The 21693-nt window shown below is 43.5% G+C and overlaps 1 protein-coding gene across 2 annotated transcripts; it reads left to right on the forward strand.

The window, feature by feature from the left end:
• The first annotated feature begins 582 nt into the window (after nucleotides 1-582).
• Nucleotides 583-21461, forward strand: CD59 (CD59 molecule (CD59 blood group)). Of its 2 annotated transcripts, none has more exons than XM_037840825.1 (4): nucleotides 583-705; nucleotides 11654-11738; nucleotides 15961-16062; nucleotides 20522-21461. In XM_037840825.1, the coding sequence occupies exons 2-4, from the start codon at nucleotides 11672-11674 to the stop codon at nucleotides 20716-20718; spliced, it is 366 nt and encodes a 121-aa protein (XP_037696753.1). In that variant the 5' UTR covers nucleotides 583-705; nucleotides 11654-11671; the 3' UTR covers nucleotides 20719-21461. The 2 variants fall into 2 exon arrangements, with proteins under 2 accessions (XP_037696753.1, XP_037696754.1); XM_037840826.1 differs by lacking the exon at nucleotides 583-705 and adding an exon at nucleotides 803-860.
• Nucleotides 21462-21693: the final 232 nt, after the last annotated feature.

Consider the following 21693-nt stretch of genomic DNA (forward strand, 5'->3'; position numbering starts at 1 on the left):
ATTCTCAATTCCAGGATGCCGGGTCCAGATTCATCCCCGGGAGTCATATCCTGCCTTGCCAGGGAGATTCACACCCCTGGGAGTCTTGTCTCACGCAGGGGGGAGGGCAGCGAGTTCACCTGCCCAGGGGGCTCAGTTAGAGAGAGAGAGAGAGGGCCATGTCTGAGCAACAAAGAGGTACTCAGGGAGAGAATATAATTTGATTTTTAAGCATAGAAGGGAATATCAGAAGTCTTTCGTATTTCCTAACACTTTAGACTTTCGTGTTTTTATTTTAGAAAACGGAGCTGAGGACGACACCATAAACTCAGTTCCCAGGGTTCTAAAAGGTCTTCATCTAGTCCTGGCCATGGGCCTTTTTCTGAACATGAGCCGAAAGGCTGCGGCACTTACGCCCCTGCCGCCCAGCTCCCTGACTAGGCCTGGTCGCCGCGGCCGCGGCCCGGGGCTGCCCCGGGAACGCTCGGTGGCGCACTGCGGTCTGGAGCCTCAGTTTCCGACTTCGGGTACCCTCGGGTATAGCGGGCGGCTGCCGCGCAGCAACCCCGCCCAGAGCATCGGCGGGGGTGGAGCCGGCGGACGGAGGCGGAGTCCGCGGCGGCCTCACGGACAGGGAGGCGGAGCCGCGAGCCTAGGCTTTAAAGCCGGAGAGACGTAAAGGGTCAGGTAGCTCGAGGCTGGCGGCGGAGTTTGTCCTGTTGTCAGGTAAGGGTCGAAGGCGGTGGCTGTGAACCGAGCCACAGCTGGGAATCTCGCGAGACTGTGAGCCCCCCGGGCAGTGTTCGCCCGTGCCGTGGAAGCGGTTTCGTAGTGCGCTCCGTCCCCACGCGCGTGCCCTGGTGGCCGGGAAGCCTGCTCCTGTGAGTCCCGGGTTGTGTCAGGATCTCAGATCCGGACCGCTCTAGCTTTCCTCCGGTTTGCGCAGGCCAGGGCGAGCCCCCCTCGGCCTATTCGCGGTCCCGGCCGCGGATGATCCGGCTTCCCGCGGCATCCCCGCCGCGCTGCCTCCGGACCAGAGGCCCCTAGTAGGATGCCTTAAGCGCCACAAAGAAAAAGCCCGGAGCGGTCCCTATTGCTGAAACACCACTAATTCCACGGGCTGTGTTCTCCATTCTCTCGGGAATATTTGTCTCAAACCTTGACCGCCTGCCCTGCCCTACTCTGAAGGGAAGCTCTTGAAATTTAGGGGAAAGAAGTCGTGCCTTGAAGAAGGGTAGATTAACGCCGTTTGGTCATGGCCATTCTTTTCTTCCCCCGAGGCCCGAATTTTGAATTTTATAAAGCGGGCATCCAGGGCTGAAACGTAGATGGCGTGTGACGTTTAGTTTTGTTTTTTGGTACCTGTTTGGGTCGCACTCTTCTAAGAGTCTGACTTAAAAAAAAAAAAAAAAGTTTTATCGTGTTAAAGAGAAAATGGAGTAAGTGAACTCTGGAAATGTGCCACCTAACTTGTTACATTTCTCCTCTTTAACAGACATGAACACTAGCCAGTGTGTTGGCTGCTTCTTTTTATTTTGAAATCCAGAAGTGAGAAGACCTAAAGACTGTAGCTCACCCTAAAATTATCTAATTGGGTAACTTAACAAAACTTGGTCTCCTTTCGGCCTTCACGTTTCTTGTGTGTGAAGTAGTGGTTTGACATGGTTGCCACTTGTCAGGAGGAAAGGCTTCCTTCGTTTTCCGTCTGACTGGTATTTTCCTACCTTCCTATACTCCCTATTTCCATTTGGAAAGTGCCTCCTGCTGTGACTCAGCTAATTCTGTTAAAAATCATGTTCTTACTGGGTGTGGTTTTCCTAAGGAGGTTAACAGGTCTCAGCTGAGACCTGGCTCCCCACCGCTCTAAACAGCAATAATTCTACTTCATTCCAAATAAGTAAGTTCATAAATTTGACAAATTTAGGGACATAGCCCACATTACATCAAGTTAGCTTATGATGATGACAGTTTTGAAAAGGAGAGAGGGACCACAAACACAGGAGAGATAACCCAAAGGAAACTTGGTTTTCAATTCTCAGAAATTCCTGATCAGGGAAACACCTTTTTCCTACACTGCCTTTCCATTTCTAGCTTTATCTATTTTTGGTGACCATGGCTCTGGAAACCAACTAGAATCAGCATAGACTGAGACTCAGTATGTTTTGAGAAAAGTGGAGACACCACATATTCTCACCAATTTCACATGTCAAGTGTAGTGGTTAGGGGCATGGGCTTTGGCATCAGACCTGGGCTGGAACATTGCTCTGTTTGTTGGCTGGATAATCTTGAGCAAGTTATTTAATATCATTTTCTTATCAGTTGACTCATATGCCTTACTTTATAGGGTGGTTGTAATACATGGAAAGTGATCAGCCTGGCACCTATGAGGAGGACAAAGGTGTTTTTTTAATATTTTGGGTACCCTTGTGACCCAAAAGCAGTTGTTTAACTCTCCCATTAGGGACAGCTTACTTCCAGTTCCCCAGAGAAGGCACACAGAGCTCAAAACATTAATTGAGAGCAGAGGCAACATTTATCAAATGTTCTACCCAGGTGACCATCACACCATTTCTGTAATGTGGCTATTTACCATGTGTGGATAATTTATCACCTGAAGGCATAAGGGAGTTGCCTTCGGACAGGCCTGATGTGCTGTAACTTTTGGCTTTTGTATTTGCAAAGTGGAAGCAGGAAAATGCTTATCAAGCCTTGTGTTCCAGTTTGCTAACGCTGCCTTTTTGCAAAACACCATAAATGGATCAGCTTTTATAATGGGGTTTATTTGGTTACAAAGTTACAGTCTTAAGGCCATAAAGTGTCCAAGATAAGTCATCAACAATCAGGTACCTTCACTGGAGGATGGCCAGTGACGTCCGGAAAACCTCTGTTAGCTGGAAAGGCACGTGGCTGTGATCTGCTCCAGAGTTCTGCTTTCAAAATGGCTTTCTCCCAGGACGTTCCTCTCTAGGCTACAGCTCCTCAAAAATGTTATTCTTAGTTGCTCTTGGGGTGTTTGTTCTCTCTTAGCTTCTCGGGAACGAAAGATTGCTTTCAAAGGCTGTCCCCAAAATGTCTCTGTAAGCTGCAGCCCCTCTCTCAGCTCCTGTGCATTCTTCAAAGTGTCCCTCTTGGCTGTAGCAAGCTTGCTTCTTCTGTCTGAGTTTATACAGTGCTCCAGTAAACTAATCAAGGCCCACACTGAATGGGCAGGGCCACACCTCCATGGAAATTATCTAATCAGAGTTACCACATACAGTTGTGTGGGTCACATCTCCATGGAAACACTCAGTCAAAGAATTACAATCTTATCAACACTAATATGTCTGCCCACAGAAGATTGCATCAAAGATAATGGCATTTTGGGGGACATAATACATTCAAACTGGCACACCTTGCTATAAGGAAAACATCCCTACAACTGAGAGGCTTGGAAGATAAAAGCTGAAATAAAATAGATTTTAGGGTGGGGAGAATGGGTGTGTAATGGAATTCATTTTTGACAACTATGAGTACAAGCTCTTAAAAAGAAGAGCATTAAAAATTCCAGGCCAGCTCTTTCTTTAAGAACCTCAGCCAAACTGCCACAAACAAAACTAAGCCTGGAGCTACTTGAGATTTTCTTTAAAAAAAAGATGTGGTGGGTGGGTGGAGATGTGTTTCTACCTGTGTCCCATATCCTTGTGAAATATCTCCATTAAATCCTTGGCTCTGCAAGGATAATAACAAAGGGCAAGGCCAAGAAAATGGAGTAAGAGGGTTTCTTCCAGCCTTGGGGGCTGAGGCTAGGGATTTGGGGTCCTGCAACAAATTGCAGAGAAGACCCTCAAGGGAAGCTGCAGATTTGTGTGGTTTAGAGCACTGCAGTAGTAGTTTCTGGTGGATGGACTTCCTGATGACTGGCATGGCCTCTTTCCATTTTAAGGGTGGCTTCCTCTTGTCTCTAGCTGCTAATGGGAGCCCTGGAAATAATTACATCTCTGAGCCAAGCAACTGGTCTTTGTCTGGGCATGTAAGCTTCCTTGGCTACCATGGACACTGTGTGTGTCCAAAGTGATAGGATGCAGAAGCTCCAGGCCCCTGGTAGTCTGCCAGCGCTGAGTTATATTAAGCAGCTGTGAGTCCTCAGTGCCTGGAAAAAAGACACAAGATCCTCCCAATGTGGCTCTGCCACTAACCTGTTGCTTTGGAACAAGTAACTTCATTTCCCCCGCAGACTCTGTTCATTTCCTATAAAATCATTTCCTAAAAGATCCTTTAAGCCTTAGAGTTCATCAGCCTCTAAGGCCCCAGGCTTCAGGAGCAGTAACTATACCCATGGGCATCCGGAAGTCTCCCAGAAACTGCCAGTATAAAACCTCTCCCCTAGAGGCCTCAGCTTAAATACTTGCTTTCAGAAGGTGAAGTCACAAGAAGTCTCCCCACCAGAGAGTTTAACCATGGGTTAAACTGGGTTTAAATGCTGCTCCACCATTTACTAGTTCTGTAAGGTTGATACATTAGTTTTCTATTACTACTGAAACAAATTACCACAAACTTAGAGACTTAAAACAAAACAAATTTATTCCTCTTCAGTAAGTTAGAAGTCTGATAGGGCTAAAATCAAGGTGTCAGCAGGGCTGTATTCCTTTCTGGAGGGGAGCATCTTTTTCTTTGTTCCTTCAGGTTGTTGGTCATTCCTTGTGGTGTAGGACCAAAGTCCCCATTTCCAGCTGGCTGTCTGCTTCTAGAGGCCACCTGCCTCTGTCTTCAAATATGGACTCAATAATGGGGTTGAGTCCATCTCACTTTTGAATCTCCTGCCTCTCTTTCTGTTATGAGGTGCTGTTCTGCCTTCCTCATCCTCTTCTAATTCCTCTGCATCTTTTTTTTTTTTTTTTAATATTCCTAGAAGAATTGCCTGGAAGCTTGGTCTCCATTCCCTTCACATCAAATAGGTTTCTCTCACCATTGCACCAAAACTGCTTTTATTCGACTACTGGTAACCTCCACATTGTCAAATTTAATGGGTACTTTTCAGTCTTTTAATCTACCTTTCGGTGTTTTCAAAACTGCTGATCATTCTCTTCTTCTTGGTTGCTGTGGCTCTACTTCTGAAGCTGTTCCTACTTCTCTTTCTGTACTAGGCCTCTAAATATTGCCGTTCCCCAGTTCTATTCCCCTTTGCTTAGTACTGTTCTCTTTTCTCTTTATACTCTCTCTCTAAATGAGATCATCCATTGCCATGGCAGAAGTCAGCAACTCTCAAGCTTCCTTCTTAGCCTAGACTACTCTGTTTTTGTTCCAGATTCACATACCCAACTATGGATTTAGCAGTTCCACTGGGATGTCTCATAGGCATCTCAGACTGAACACATCCAAACATAAATTCTTAGGATTGCCTCTCAAAACTGTTATTTTTCTAGTTTTCCCCATTTCAGTTAAAGGCACCTCTGTCCATCTAGTTGCTCAATCCAAATTCCTAAACAAGGTCTACAAGGCCCTGCAGGACCTGCACCAGCCTACCTCTTCACCAATCATCTGCTATCTACCCTAAAAAGTACTCTGTTCCAGCCTGCTCACAGATCCAGGAACATGCCAAGCTTTTCCCCAACTTTAAATCTTTGTGTCTAAGTGTTTCCTCTACGGAGAATAATCCCCTCCTCTTTTCCTGCCTCAGCCCTTCTCCTAAACACAGACATCACCTAGCAAACTCCTGCTCATACTCAGGTTCAGTTTGAATGCCATCCCCCTCCCCACCCCCCCCAGAAGTCTTTCATGACCATCACTCCTAAGGTGGATATTAATTCCCTTCCTTCCTTCCTTCCACCCTTCCTTCCTTCCTTCCATCCATCCTTCCTTCCTTCCTTCCAGTTAGAGAAGTTGTGTGCTACAGAACAATCATGCCTAAAATTCAGGATTTCCATATACCACTAATACCTTGCATTGGTGTGGAACATTTGTTACAATTGATGGAAGCACATTCATTTTCTTAATTGTACTATTAACTATAGTCCATGGTTTAACTTTAGGATTCACTGTTTGTGTTGTGCAGTTCCATGGATCTTTCTTTTTAGTCTTCTTCTACTTTCAAGTGCCCATATGATTACGTTGGGCCCGTCCATATAATCCAGGATAATAATCTCCCTATTTTAAAGATCCGTAACCTTAATCACAGCTGCAAAAGTCTCCTTTGCCATGCCACATGACCTAGTCACAGATTCCAGGGATTAGGGGTGGACGTCTTGGGCAGGGAGGGGCATTCTTCTGCCTGCCACAATTGGGTAAATTAGTTCCCCTCTTTCATTCTCAGTTTCCTCTTATAAATAGAGGCAGACATAAAATACTTTTTAACTTTAAAGCAGCCAATTTTGAGAAGTGGTATGTATTTTTATACCTAATCGGGTTGGGAAGTAGAAAAATTAAAAATTAAGAAAATGCTAGTGAAACGATACATAAATACATTAAAGTATTCTCTCATGTTACACTTTTTCTATAAAAATGTTCACTGTTAAAAAATAATAAATTTAAACATAAATAAGCCACTCATAATTCTACCACCCTGTGAACCACATGTTCCAAAATGTTTGGAAGAATTGATAAAATATTCCAAACATTTATTCTTTTTAAGAAAAGCTATTTTGAAGCCAGTTTTTTTTTTTCTTTATACACTGTAAACAGCCTTCCATGTCTGTTACTCTTAATGGCTATGTAGTTCCCCACCATGGGACCATACCATAATTTACTCAATTTCTTGTTGTTGGATATATGTGTTGCTATTTTTATGCTATTTTAAATCATGCTTGTATATCCTTGATTGTTTACTTATTCATGGGATGAAAAGTCTTTTTAGAGCTCCCCTTAAGGAATTTATTTTAGAGCTTCCTAGGAAAATCTGTCCTTACTATATAAGGCTGGATGAAAGTCTGTTTTACAACCTGTTTTGGTTTCCTAGCTGCTAAAATAAATACCATGCAATGTGTTGGCTTAACAACAGGAATTTATTGGCTCATGGTTTTGGAGACTAGGAGGCTTGCTTCCTCCCAGGGTCGGTATCTTCTGGCCAGCCAGCAATCTTTGGGATTTCTTGGCTTTTCCGTGACATGGCAATGCACATGGCTTCATCTTCTCCTTTCTCTTCCGGGTTCTGTTAACTTCCAGCTTCTGGCTGCCGCCAGCTGCTTCTCTTGCTTGTAAGGACTTCCTTTGCTTATAAGGACTTGAGCCATATTGGACTAAGGCCCATGCTCATTTAGTTTGGGCTCACCTTAACCAACAGCAACTTCAAAGGTCCTGTTTACAAATGAGTTCACACAACAGGAACAGGGAGTAGGACCTGAACATAAAGTCTCAAAGTTGGAGTCAAAGTTGGGGGATGTGACTCAATCCCCAACACAGCCCCAAATTGTATTTTCCAGTAGGCTCACAAATTTTATTCTGTGGCCCTTACTCAGAATGACTTCAGGCTGTTTCCAATAATTAAATCCAGCTTCAAAAGGTGAAGACTTGCTACTAAATATCTTCTTTGGGGATCGCCAGCAATGCATTCTTTGGGAGTTCTAAAAATCATGTGAAACAACAGCAGTATTGTTAGTGTTGTTGGGACAAACCCACTGTTTTAATAAGTCCTGGGTATGTTGGAGGAGTTGGTGCCTTCTGAGTGTGTCTTATATGTTAAGGCTTGATTTGGGTGGATTGGGAAGTTGTGACAGCACCTTTGGTTCATCCATCATCTTATATATGCTTAACTTCTGGGCAACAGTATTTTATTTCATTTTGTTTTCATTTAAAATGGAGGGTGTTAGACTGGGAGACAAGAGTTTCAAACCATGAGGTTGGGTTTTTAAAATTTTTTTTTTAACCTGAAACAGACTTCCAAAAGATTCGTTGATATTCGACTACTAAAAAGGAAACATTTATGATGTGTAGATTTTCTTGATATTTCTGATTAAAAATGTAATAAGTTCATTACAGGATATTTGAGGAACGGAAGGCAAAAAGTAAAGGGTGAGGAGGAAAAATTAATAAGTCATACATAATCCTTCTGCTTAGTGTTAACTACTATCAACATTTTGGAGCATTTATAAAATAACTTTAAAATAGATGTTTCTTTTCCTGCCCTCCCTTCCCGCACTCCACAACAACATTTTGCTCCTGGAAATTCATACTTGAGTGGCGGTTGACAAAGACCTGATCTTATTTCGATGCAAATAGCATATGGAATTTTCATCTCATCGTACCTTATAAGCGTAAAATAAGCAAATTTGCAAGGCAAGGACATTAGATAGGTGCTGCTTTACTGATAAACCCATTTGGGTTGTACTTGCTTTGTAGCTGGCTATCAGCAGAGATGAGAACTGGCCTCACCTAGCTGTCCCTTGAAAGATGGCTTCGCTCCTGGGGTCAGCTGTTCAATCTTGGTCTCACTGGCCATTTCTTCCCTCTGCCCTCTCCTTCTCTGTCTTTGCCCTCTTTCAGCCATGTCACAGAAGAGCCCCCATGATCACCAGCCAGTTGTGTGGTGTTGAAACTAAGACCTGACACTCCCCATCCAGCCCAGAAAGCCAGGGGCTGTCTTAGGCTCAGGGTCTGGGGTATCCCCTGCTTATCTAGTCCTGAGTGTTTATCTGATTCCTTCACCCCACTGTCTATGCCCTCTTCTCCTCCTGCCTCCTCACCCTTCTACCTCTACTGAATTTCTTCCTCCTGGTAACCTCATGATTTCTGTATAATTCTAACAGTGGCTCCTGCTTTTTGAGTTCCTTCTTTGTGGCACTGTGCAATGCAGTGAATATAATTATCTCCGTGTTTTCTAGATGGAGAATGGAGGCTCAGAGATTGGGTAAAACACAGCAAATAAGTGACAGAGCCAGAATTAAACAAGGGCTGGACTCAAAAGCCTGTGCTCTTAACCAGTTCATTGTGTTGTCCCTGCTGCTTTTGTAAGAGATGAGTCTTTCCTAGCAGACCAGTTCTTTCTAATGTACTTCGTCAAGGAGCAGTCTTCTGTAAGGGATCCTGTATGTTGTAACAGTATTATTTATGTCAAAGACCATTCAAAAAGAAGTCTCCTAGAGCCAGCAGTTCCTGCCAGTCTTAACCCCTTTCCAGCATGTAACCCAGCTTGCGAGTCAGGAAGTTCCCTCCCTCCTCCTCCAGTGAAATTGCCTGAAGCAGGGGCTATTCTTAACTTCTGGGTTTCTAAAATTCAGTGCCTCTCTGTTTGGGGACTTTAGCTCAGTACCTTCTTCTCCTTGCTCACTTGTAGCAGGTAGAAGCAGTTTTTCACATACGTGAGCCCTGCCTAACTTAAATCCGTGAATCGTTCTTTCTATCCAGAAACCCCAAGCATGGGGAGCCAGGCCAGAGGCTGGCTGTGTGCTGGGTCCATGGACTGGGTCACGGGCTAGGGAAGAACGGCTATGTTTTTTCCACATTCCTCATCTGACTCCAGGCAGAGGGCATTGCTGGTTAGTCAGGGTGTCAGCAGGAGGGGGGCTGGGGTTGCCTTCTGTTCTATAGGGGTACAGAGACCTCAGTGCCTCTCTCTGTAAGGGTCAGAGAAATAGCAGAAAGATCCCTGGAGAGTCAGGTACTTAGACCAGGATGAATTGGACATACCTGTCTGGTTTAGGGCAGGAAGTGTCCATGTATGGTTGGAGGCAGTTAAGGGTGAAGAAGGAAGGGGTAAGTGACAGCTACCACTTATCCATGACCGACCATGTCATGTACCCACTGTTATTTGTTTTAGTTGTTTTCTTCTCACTGCATTCTCATGGCTATTCACATATCCCTTGAGAAAATTGAGATTTGGTTGCTGCAGCAAAGTCAGACCTCATGTCCAGGTCTTTGCTACTTCAGGTTCAGTCTCACATCCTCACGGGGTAGGGTTGCTGGGGCAGCCAAACCCGAAAGGTCACGGGGGGTCATGGTGGTCCTCAGCCGGCTATAAGTTTTGAAGAGGCCAGATGGACGCACAAGATACTTAGCTTGAAAGGAAAGGCCAGGCCCGGTTTGATTTCCTTCCTTGTCCCCACACATCAGAAGGCGACCTTCCTCTCACCCAGGCGTGGCTTGCTGACTTTCTTCTTTGAACATTACCAAACTCTGCCCTTTCCACTTGTCAGTTCTCCCGTGACCTTTATCAGCCAATTCCTGAGCAGCACGTGACCCTTAAAAATGCAAGGTGATGAATGGAGAGCCACAGGGATCCCTTCACTGAGGGCCTGGCCTGGCTGCCAGGCTTAAGTCCTGGCCCACGGGACTCAGTAGAATAGAATGTTGAGCACCCTTGTTGAGAGGAGCTGTCACCTACTTATTTCAGGATGGGTTCACAGAAGAATGCGCCTTGGAAACAGCAGGGAAGTAGGAGTGGAGTTGGGAAATTTATTAGGTCTGCTACTGATGTTTTGGCCTTAGGCAAGTTAAAAACCTCCCTGTGCCATGACTGCCTCAACTGGTGAAAGGTAGCTTTGAGGCCTTTCAACCTCCCCTCTTCTTACCTAATGCAAGATGATGATTGATACATGTCTAGGCACTAATACAATGGGAACTAATTATTGCGGTTACCCCAGAGCCAGAGTTTCCATGCATGCTAAATCTTTGCCTTCTCTTCCGCTACTGAATGCATGCTGGAGTCCTCCAGTGGCCCCTTTGGTTTGATGCCCGTAGTGGCCTCATCTGAAGTGGTCCTGACGAGGTTCTGGCTCAACCAGCAGCTTGGGGTAAGGGCCAGCAGAGCCGGACCTGTGATTGCTGGACGGAACACTTTTCTTGTATTCTCATTTGACGAAATAACCCTGTTCTAGTTTGCTAATGCTGCCGTTATGCAAAATACCAGAAATAGATTCGTTTTTATAAAGTGGGTTTATTTGGTTATAAATTTACAGTTCTAAGTCCATAAAAGCATCAACAGGAGGGTACCTTCACTGAAGAAAGGCCGTTGGCATCCAGAACACCTGTCAGCTGGGAAGGCATGCGGCTGGCGTCTGCTTGCTCCCAGGTTGCGTTTCAAAATGGCATTCTTCAAAATGTCTCAGCGTCAGTGTCAACAGGTGTCTGGGTCTATGTGGCTTTTTTTAAAGGAATCCAGTAAACTAATCAAGACACACGCTGAATGGACATAGCCACATCTCCATGGAAATAATTCAGAGTTATCACCTACAGTTGGATGAGTCACATCTCCATGGAAACAACCTAATCTAAATATCCCACAAGACTGGATTAAAAGATCATGGCTTTTGGAGGGACATAATATATCCAAACCAGCACAAACCCTCTGGGGAAGGTGGTGCTGACCCCACTGCATGGTCATGAATATTGAGGCTTGGAGGGGCTGAGTTTATTCAAAGGTACATGGCTACCATGGATTTCAGCTGAGCAGGCTCTGGGTATTCCTGACTCTGAAGGTAGTGGGCTTTGACCCCTTCTCCCCCTAGTGCTGCCACTCTCACTTAAGATCAGCAGTGTCCCCTTAGGTAAGTTGAGGTCCCGGGGCAGGAAGTGGGGTCAAATCTGCCCCACCTGAGAGCTAGATTCTTGGCATACAGCCCTGGGAGGTTTCCTGTGCTTTCTTATTCTGCTCGCTCCTTCCCCCTCTCATTTTCTGAAGGCCTCTGTGTCTTCCAACTCTTGGCTTCTGAGATAACCAGCAGTCATTTGTTGGTTCATGACAACCCTTCATGTCCCTTCCTTCTAGGCTCTGTGGATAGTCACAATGGGAAGCAAAGGAAGGTTTGTCCTGCTTGGGCTCCTGCTCATCCTGGCTGACCTCTGCCATTCAGGTGAGTGGTGCAGAATCCTGGGATATGCCTTGCCACGAGTTGCCTTTTCCCCAGGCCTCAGGAAGACTGCACCAATGTCCCTGGCCTTGGTTGCAGCCCCACCCCCGTCCCAGGCCTGGCTGTGGCTTGTTTGCCTTCCAGTGTTACAGGTTGTGTGACAGCTCCCTCCTACATTACAGCCTCAGTGGGACATCTTCCAGAGTTACAGCCCATCCTGGGTTACAGGGCTGCACTTTTTAGGGTGGGGAGAGGGACTCAGATTTCACCCCTCTCTTCTTAGCTCCTAGGGATGCTGCTGGATGCCATCTTTTTGTGCTGTACAAGCCCCTAAGGGGTTCAGTGTGCTCAGAGCCTTCTCAGCTCAGTGCTTCTGCCCAGAGCTTCTCCTGTATTACAATGATGATAAGCATAGTAATAGCAGTAACAGCTTATGCTTCTAGCACTGTGGGCCAGTCACTAGTCTAAGCATATTACATGTATTTAGTTATTTAGTCCTCATGTCAACACTATGGGATAATTACTATTTTGATTCTCATTTTACAGATGACAAAATTGAGGCCCAAATAAATTTAGTAACTTAAAAAATAATCACACAGAAGTGGTACAGCCAGAATTTGAACCCAACAGTCTTGCATCAGAGTACCTGTTCTTAACTTCTTCCCCAGGGCCACCCCTTCCTTGGGCCACCCTGTCCCCTGGCAGTAACTGTGTGCTCCCAAGTCTTGTCTCTGTAACAGTAGGAATTTCTATGCTTCAGTGTAAGAATCCAAATGTCATTTCCTGCCTGATACAATATTGTGGCCCATTCCTTTTGGGGTAGGTGGGTAGGAAGTTGGAATACAAGGAGAAAAAAAGAAAGATTTCTGAAGTGTTAGAGCATGTCTATAATATTAGTAGCTACCATGTATTGACTGCTTATTACAGGGATTGTGCTAAGCCCTTTCCATGACTTATGTCATTAAATCCTTCTAACTATTCTGTTAGGGGTCAGTATATTATACCCTGTTCTGGTTTGCTAATGCTGCTGATTTGCAAAATACCAGAAATGGATTGGCTTTTATAAGGGGGGTTTATTTGGTTACAAAGTTACAGTCTTAAGGCCATTAAGTGTCCAAATTAAGGCATCAACACAAGTATACCTTCACCGGAGACAGGCCGTTGGCATCCAGAAAACTGTTAGCTGGGAAGGCACATGGCTGGTGTCTGCTTGCTCCCAGGTGGCAGTTCAAACTGGCATTCTCCAGAATGTTGCTTTTGGAGCTTTTTGTCCTCTTTCAGCTGCAGCTGCTCTGAGGTCCCTCTGTTTGCAAGCTCTTTTTATAGGACTCCAGCGATTTAATTCAGACCCACCCTAAATGGGTGGGGATAACACTTCCATGGAAATTATCCAATCAAAGGTCTCCAACCTAATCAACACTAATACGTCTGCTCCCACAAGATTGTATCAAAGAATATGGCTTTTTCTGGGGGACATAATATATACAAACCAGCACATACCCTATTTTCCAGTTGAGAAACTGAAGCAAAGAAATAACTTGCCCAAGGACACAATTGAACATACTCTCTTTCTGAGAAAAAAAAAAAGGCCGTGACTCCTTACCCCACCACTTCAGCTAATTCTAGCCAGGAGAGGTTACAGTGCAATTCACCTATGTTACAACAGCATGTTATTTTCTCAGTTCTTCCACCCAGTGTATTTTTATAATTTTAGTGGCCTAATCATGTCCTATTCCCTGCAGTCTGCATTTATTTATGGAAAAGGCTTGAGTGCAGGGCTAGCTATCAGTTGTTCTGTGACAGGACTTGGGTGTCACGCAGGCACACACCCAGGTGAGAGGCCTTCTTTGCTGCTGCCCCCAAACTCCAAAGACCTTGAGGGGAAAGCCTTCCCCTGCACTCCAGCTCTTGTTGGCTCAAGGTCAAATCCTGTGTACTCTGATTTAGTGGCTAAAGTATCAGTTGTCCAGCTGACTTCTTGTTTGTTCTGGACCTGGGTTTGCCCCCAAGCTTTCTTTCTCTTCCCTGCTCAGAACAGTAGAAGAACATCATGCTTAAACCCATCATGGGTTTTAGACCTGACAGCCTGAGTTTGAATCCCCTCTGTCACCACTCAGTAGCTGGGTGACTGTGGATAAACTAGTTAACTTCTTAGTCTTAGTTTGCTCTTCCAAAATGTGGATGGAGATAATTGAGTCTGCTTCATAACAATTCTGTGATGATTTAGAGCAGAGCACATAGGTACTCAGATATGTGAACACTGAGTGAACTTGTTAGCTATGAATATTTCAGCCCTACAGAAGTTCCAAACAGGGGATTTGACCCCTCCACCTAAAGGTTTGTTAAGAAGGCAGATGAGCCCTGGTTGTAGCCAGGAAAAAATTCATTTATATGGGGCAACCTTTTACTTAACCCTGAAAAATAGCCAGACTAGAACAACACCCTCCCTTTTATGCAACTTTTCACTCTTGCTTGTGTGGGTACACATATCCAGAACCAAAAAGGGACCATAGAAAAATTGCATCTTGGTCACATCTCCTTGTGGCTCCCTTTACACAGGGACGACATGTGCTGACACTGGGGGAGAAGAGGCCAAAAAGTCTAATGGAACCCTGTCCACAGCCTTGGAGGCTAGCTCCAGCTCTGTTGCTTCATAGCTCAGTGTCCTTGGGCAAGTCACTTCACCTCTCCAGGCATCTGTCTTGCCTTCTGCAAACAGAGTGGGGAGGGAGGGTTTTTATTGACAGATGTGTCCAGGGTTTAAATGTGAAACTTTCACAAATCAAAGAGTCCTCGGCTGGGTGGAATTTCAGACCTGTAAAGGCAGGTTTGGCCATATAAGGTGCATAAAAAAAGCCTGACTCCTGTCTGAGCTCAGGTAGTGACACACCAGCTTTCATCTGATCTTCTGGAAACCACCCCCACCCCTCTCCTTTTCCCCCAGTGGTTAAGCTAGGTTTTGGCCTCAGAACTGGAAGTCAGCCTCTAGTTCTTGGGTTCTAAAACCCAAGCATGGTTTAACTGTGACACAACATTTTTAGCTACTGCTAAATATCAATTAACATTTGGCAGAGGCAGTGTGGCAGGAAGAAGGTCATTTCTTCTTCATGCATAGAAGTGCATGTCCATATGGATCAGGAAGATTTCCTTCCAACTCATCCTTCCCCAGCTTCTTATCCACCCTGTTTTCCATCACCATTGTTACAAAAAATGGAGAAAGAAAAAAAAATCCAGCAAAAGCTTAAATCTAGCCAGAAAAGATGAATCTGAAGAACTTGAGTGGGAGCATTAGTTGTTTTTCAAATTAGGAAACTGGAGGCAATTTGCTTCTGATGTCCTCTGGCTCTTGGCGTTTTGTGTCCAGTGACTCTGCCAATACCTGGCTGCCCCACATGGGCTTAAAGTGTGCAGCTGTGGTCTTGTCCTTGATTGTGTGTTCTTCTAGTGAAGTGCCTTCAGTGATGACATACTACCCTAGGGGTCATCAAGCTTTTTCCGTGCAGGGCCAGATAATAAATATTTTTAGGCTTTGCAGGGTAAGAGACACAATTGAGGATCTTATGAAGGCACTTATGTATAACAAGAGAGGGATCACATTTCTACAGATTTTTATATTGATGAAATTCAAAATATAATGAATACAATTACAATACAGGCCTTCTAATGAGAAGAATGGAATTCTTTTTTGGGAGAGATAACATTTTGCTTAATTGGGGTTCAAACTTAATGTTCCCTGTCATCAAATCCATTGCAAATGTTGATCTGTCATGAGATTTTGTGTATTTCATCTTTGAAAATAATCTTTTCACATATTTAAGTACTGGAAAATACTGATAATCAATCCACAAGCATTTATAGATTGGTTGGAAGGCATTTATCGATGTCTGTGACTTTCTCCTCTTGAGATGTTCCTTTTAATATGTCCTCACATTGTAGATTAATCACTTCCAGTTGAAGGTTAGGAGAAAGCTCCTCAGTTGCACAGTTAGATGGATTTTGAAATAAGAAGTTCCCCTTGCTCTTGCAGCAGGGTTCAAAATATATTACTGGAGCTGTGGTTTAAGTTTGGCAAAAAATATCCACTGAAAATGTGTGTGGGCATGGAGGCAGACTGCAGGTTGCTGACCTCTGCCCTATACTAAGGGAGATTGTAGGCTTGCTTCTGCCAGGAGGGCAGATCAGTGCTGGTCCAAGAGGTTCTAACAAGCTTTCTTCCTGGCTCTAGGTTACAGCCTGCAGTGCTACAACTGTATCACACCGCCTTCTAAGTGCACCATGGTCAGCAATTGTACACATAACATGGATGCGTGTCTCCTGGTTGAAGCCGGTAAGAGCCTCCCCTTTCCCCTCTCCTAAGTGTAATGGGGTGATGAGAGCCTGGGAAAAACATTTTGCCACCCTAATTCTCATTAGACTTTTATTTAACAAGTAATAGCTACCATTTATTAGCACCAGTTGTGTACTGAGAACCAAGCACTCGCCATACATTTTCTATTTAATGGTTCCCACCAACCTTTCAGGGGGAGGAAAATGAGGCTCAGATTTAGAAATAGGCTAAAGTCAAGTAACCAAGTCGGGATTTGAACCTGGGAGGACATCTGATTCCAAAGCTTGTCCTCTTAATAACTACACTCTGCTGCCTTCAAAAATCTTAAGAGCCTACTGTGTGCTAGAGTCCAAGCCAGGTACTAGGGATGCAAAGATGAAGAAAGGAAACAATTTAAAATTAAAACAGAGGCCTATTCGGCTGTTTCATATTACTGTATTTTTACCTCTGGCTCCTTCCCACAGAGTATCTAGTACCTCAACAGTCTGAGAGCACTCAAGCTGGGTTCAGAGGACAAGTAATTGATAAGAGAGTCAAGGGGGGATGAGTGTTCGGGAGAGGCAGCAGCAGGTACCAAAGTTCAGTGGCCCCAGAGAGCAAGGCACTCACGAGGCTGGGGTGGGAGCGGGAGGGTGGGAACACTGACAAGTCCTAATTCCATGTTTTCCAAATGGGTTAGACTATGAAATCTCCACCTCCATAAATCCTATTAAAACAGAATTTAGGAAATGCAGTTGGGGGAAGAAACCAGCCAAGAGATGCCCTCTGTTCTTGCTCAGGTGTGGTTCTGGATTGAATCTGTCTGTGTAAATGATACTGGTGAGGAGTGGCAGTACAAGGGAAGATGCCCAGACTTACATTTCTAAGAGATGAAAGTTATTTTTACTCCTGTACCCTCTACTAACCCTTCCCAGTGTCAACATCAAGGAACAAGAACATCGCAGGTAACTTCCAAATGAGAGAATAAAGGCGATATTTTGCGTCAAGCGAATATTAGATTAGCCATTGGGAGCTCTGGCTTCTGCCCTGCCTCTGTTTCTTTTTTATGAAATGCCTGTGTCAGGCGGTAAAGGTGGGGAGGGGAGGAAAGTAGGCCAGAGTTGAGATCTTGTCTCCAGCTCTCAGACGCCATAGTTTCTTACCTTGAATTGTTACACTTTTAAAAATGGCTAATGTGAATCTTTAATGTGTTTTTTTCCTCTCGTGAACATTAGGCCAGGACTTCACCTAAGCATGCGATGGCAGCAGTTCTTGAAATACCGGTATTCTGGCCTCCCAGTCAGGCAGATGTTAACAGAGCATTGAAATCCTCCTCCAGTTGGGGTGATGTCACCTGGGAGAGGTGCAGGGCACACAGTCATAATATGTACTGAATTCTGAGTCTATTCTGAGTCAGAGGCCAGCCCCTACCTTGGAGAAATTGTTTGCTCCAGCCACATTTCCACACCACCACCCCCTCGCTGTAAAGTGAGAATGCTTATCTCTCAGGGTCAGTGGGGCAGTTCAGAGAGAGCGTGGATATAATCGTGCTGTGTGGAGTAAGTCTACAAGAGAGGTGAGTGTTGGGTGTTAATTCAGCCAGTTCTTTCTGGCATCTAGCCAGGCCCTAGAAGTGTAAAACTTGTATGTATTTAGAATCCCACGGGAAACCTCTAGAAGTGCCAAGCAATCACTGCTGTAATTGTGCTGTGAATAAAGACCTGCCTAGGAGAATTAGGGACTGCAGCAGGAGGTTGTAGGTGATATATGCTCAGCAGAGAGAGAGCTGATCACTCCAGTGTCCCACAAAACCTTCCTTTCTCTTGGACCTCCCTCGTTCTCCAATCTAATCTGGTTTTATTTGGGTGATTCTGATACTGGCTTTGGTGAGAAAATCACCATTAAAAATCCCTTTCACTGCTTCGTAAGATTGTTATGTGAATATGATAATGCATTTAACATGCTTGGCACACTGCAGTATACATAGTAAGTGATTATATGGTAGCAACTATTAAAAAATACTATCTGCTCTCCCCAGACTGTTAGGTTTCCCTAATTAAAATTCTGGAAGCTTTAGTGCTTTGCAAGTTCTAATACTCAATTACTATTATATAAAGCAGTCACTTGTCCTATTTAACAGAAGCTTTTAGTGCCATATTAGCAGCATTCACTTAAATCCTAGTGACTCTAGCAAGTAGAGCCATTTCTGGAATAGTCTCTTTGACTTTTACCACTTGACCAAACTTCATTAAAATCCAATCCAAACACCCCTCCCCTCCAAGGCAGGGAAGATGGCAGTTATACCTGTGGTTATAAACTTAGAACTGATCTGTTCTAAAGCTATGAATGAAATTGGATAAATTAGTTATAATCCTTAAATAAAGAATAGGATATATTTTTTCCTTCCAGTACAGAAAATATGAAAATGATTCCAGGGCAAGGATCATACCTTCTTCATTTCTGTATCCCCACCGTCTAGCCCATAATATGGCTCATAGACACTAAGTTATTTTTGGAGAGGAAAATCGACCATACTACTTATCTCTCAACTAACACATTTTTTAACTTACCATGTTTTTTCTGAATATTAAAAAAACACTATAAGATATTTGGCATATACACTTCCGGCCTTTTTTTCCTCTATCCACACAAGGGTATTTTTCCAAAGTGGGGACCATAATGGCATGCTCTTTTGAAAACTTTGCCCATGTTACCAAATAGTCTAGTGATTTTTAAGTGAAGTTTAAAATATTTTGAAAATAAAGGAAATTAATCCATAAAATATGACTGTTTAAAACACCTCAAGTCATATAAAAATGATGAATGAAGAGCTGTCTTCTTTGATGAAGATAACAGTTAAATTACTTGGAAATCCTTCCAGAGCCAAAATGACTGCATTCACCCCTATACATACAGGCTTTATTTATGCAAATGGATCACATTCTACACACTCTTCTGCATCTTGGCTGGTTGTTGTTTGTGTGTGTGTGTTTTACCAATAATTCACATATAAAATTCACTGTTTTAAAGTGTACAATTCTGTGGATTTTATTATGTTCACAAGGTTGTGCCACCATCACCACGGTCTTCCTTAACATTTTCATCTCTTCAAAAGAAATTCCTATTCTGGACAGTTCATGTAAATGGAATCATACAATTTGTGGCCCTTTATAACTGGCTTCTTTCACTTAGCATATGTTTCCAAGGTTCATCCATGTTGTAGCATGCATCAGAATGTCGTTCCTTTTTAAGGCAAAATGATATTCCATTGCATGGATATGTTTCATTTTGTTTTTCCATTTATCATTTGATGGTCATTTGGGTTGTTTCCTCTTTTTAGCTATTTTGAATAATTTTGCTGTAGACATTCATGTATAAGCTTTTGTGTGAACATGTTTTCAGTTCTCTTGTATATATATTTAGGAGCAGAATTGCTGGGTCATATGGTAACCCTGTGTTCAACTTTTTGAAGAACTGCCATTGTTTTCCACAGTGGCTGTACCATTTATGATCCCCCCAGCAGTGTATGAGGGTTCCCATTGTTCCCTTCTTTGCCAACACTTATTTTCCATTTTCTTGATTATAGCCATCCTAGTGGGTGTGAAGTGAAATCATTGTGGTTTTGATTTGCATTTCCCTACAGACTAATGATCTTGATCATCTTTTCATGCTCCGTTACTTGCATAACTTTTTTGGAGAAATGTCTACTCAAATCCTTTACCCATTTTTAAACTGGATTATTTTTCTTTTTATTGAATTTTAAGAGTTCTTTATCTATTCTGGATTCAAGTTCCTTATCAGATATATAATTTTCAAATATTTTCTCCCAGTCTGTGGGTTGTCTTTCACTTTCCTGGTAGTGTTGTTTGAAGCACAAAAGTTTTAAAATTTGATCAAGTGGAACTTACCTGTTTTTTTCTCCATCTTGTTTTTCTAGCTTGCTATCTTCAAGCTCTTTCCGTGTCAGCACATGCAGGCCTATGTCATTCTTTATCTGCATGGAATTCCATTGTATGGAATTGTACCAAAATTTCTTCACTTTTTTATTAGTGGACTATTTGTTTTTTGGTTTCTTGCTGTTACAAATAGTACTGCAGTGACCATCCTTGAGCATATATCTTGACCTCATTTACAAGTAACTTCACAGAGTAAATTCTAAGAATGGAATTGCTGGATCAAAGGCAATATGTGTTTAAAATCTTGGTAGATATTAGGAAATTTCCCTCAAAAATAATGCCTGTTGGCTCCCACACTTAACTATACTGACTAATGAGACTTCTGTTCTATGAAAGAATTCCATTTAGAGCTGTATCATCATTTACTTACCTGTCTCCCTTCATATCCCAGCTGGGATGCACATTCTTGCTGAGATGTCTCTACTTCCACAGGATAAGTTCCAAGAAGGAGAATTGAGGGTTCAAAGGCAGTTACAGAACTTTACACGCTTACTTTCTCACCCTTGCTTGTGTGTCTCCCACAGGTTCAAGACGATATTATCAGTGTTGGCGGTTTTCAGACTGTAATTTCGAGTCCATTTCAAGGATCCTGGGAGAGAAGGAACTGAAGTACAACTGCTGCCAGAAGAACCTGTGTAACGGTCAGGGGGCGCTGACCTTGCCAGTGAAAACATTTCTGCTGGTGGCCTTGCTGCTGGCAGCCTGGAACGTCTATCTCTAATCAACACCAAGAGGGCTTCTCTTGAACTCTGTGCATATTCCCCATCCCCTTGCCACTGTATTCCCCAAGTCTTTATTTTTAACAAGTAGATGCTGTTGTGAAAGAATAAAATTAGTGTGAGCAGCTTGTCTAAGAGGGAGGATTCTGAAAGACCTTGAAGACCAGTCTTGTTCAGGCGGGGAGGATCTGTTTGGGGAAAAAAGGTAAAGAGCTAGGTTACATGCTTCTTCCTCTGCTCTTTGGAGGACCAGCTTTGCAGGGACAGCTCGGGTGGGTTCTTTGCAATCCTCAGTTCTTTCTCTTTGATTCCTTGAATGTAGTTGAATACTATGATCATTGCTTTTTGAAGAGGCAAAAGAGGAGCCTGTGACATTCTCTCTCGTGGCATTTTTTCATCCCTTCACGGCCCCTGCATTGCCATGTGGGTGCACTGAATGTTCCAGATGGTGGGCTGTCAGCAGAGGCAATGAGATTCTTAATGCAGAGTGAATGGAGTGACTATTGTACTCTCAACTGGAAGGTGTCTGGCAGGGAAGGGAAGAAGCTCTTCAGATAACAGAGTAACAAGGTTTGTCTTTAGAGAGGTTTCCTGTGTCCCTAAGTTGTGTATGGGCTTTGTGTCTTTCATTAGAAAAACTTACAGTATAAACTAATGGTGTGTTAAAGCTATTTTTCTCCTTTTTTTTTAAAATGGTGTGATATCTTGGCTTTGCCACAAATAAAATATTCTGTGCTACACATGACTTTCAGTATTAAGTGTGCTTGTTTTAAATATCACTGGTAAGACTTTTGATTTTGCATGTATACTGCAATGGACTAGCCATTGAAGTTGCAATTTGGGATGTCCAAATTTCATCATTAACAGCAACAGATCTATAGAGATTTGTTTTCTTTTGTTTTTAATTTTTTTTTCTTTTCACTTTATTTTTTTTCCACGTGTTTCTTTATTTTATTACTCATCTACCCACACACTGG

This window comes from Choloepus didactylus, chromosome 6 (genome assembly GCF_015220235.1).
Source record: "Choloepus didactylus isolate mChoDid1 chromosome 6, mChoDid1.pri, whole genome shotgun sequence".
Lineage (NCBI taxonomy): Eukaryota > Metazoa > Chordata > Mammalia > Pilosa > Megalonychidae > Choloepus > Choloepus didactylus.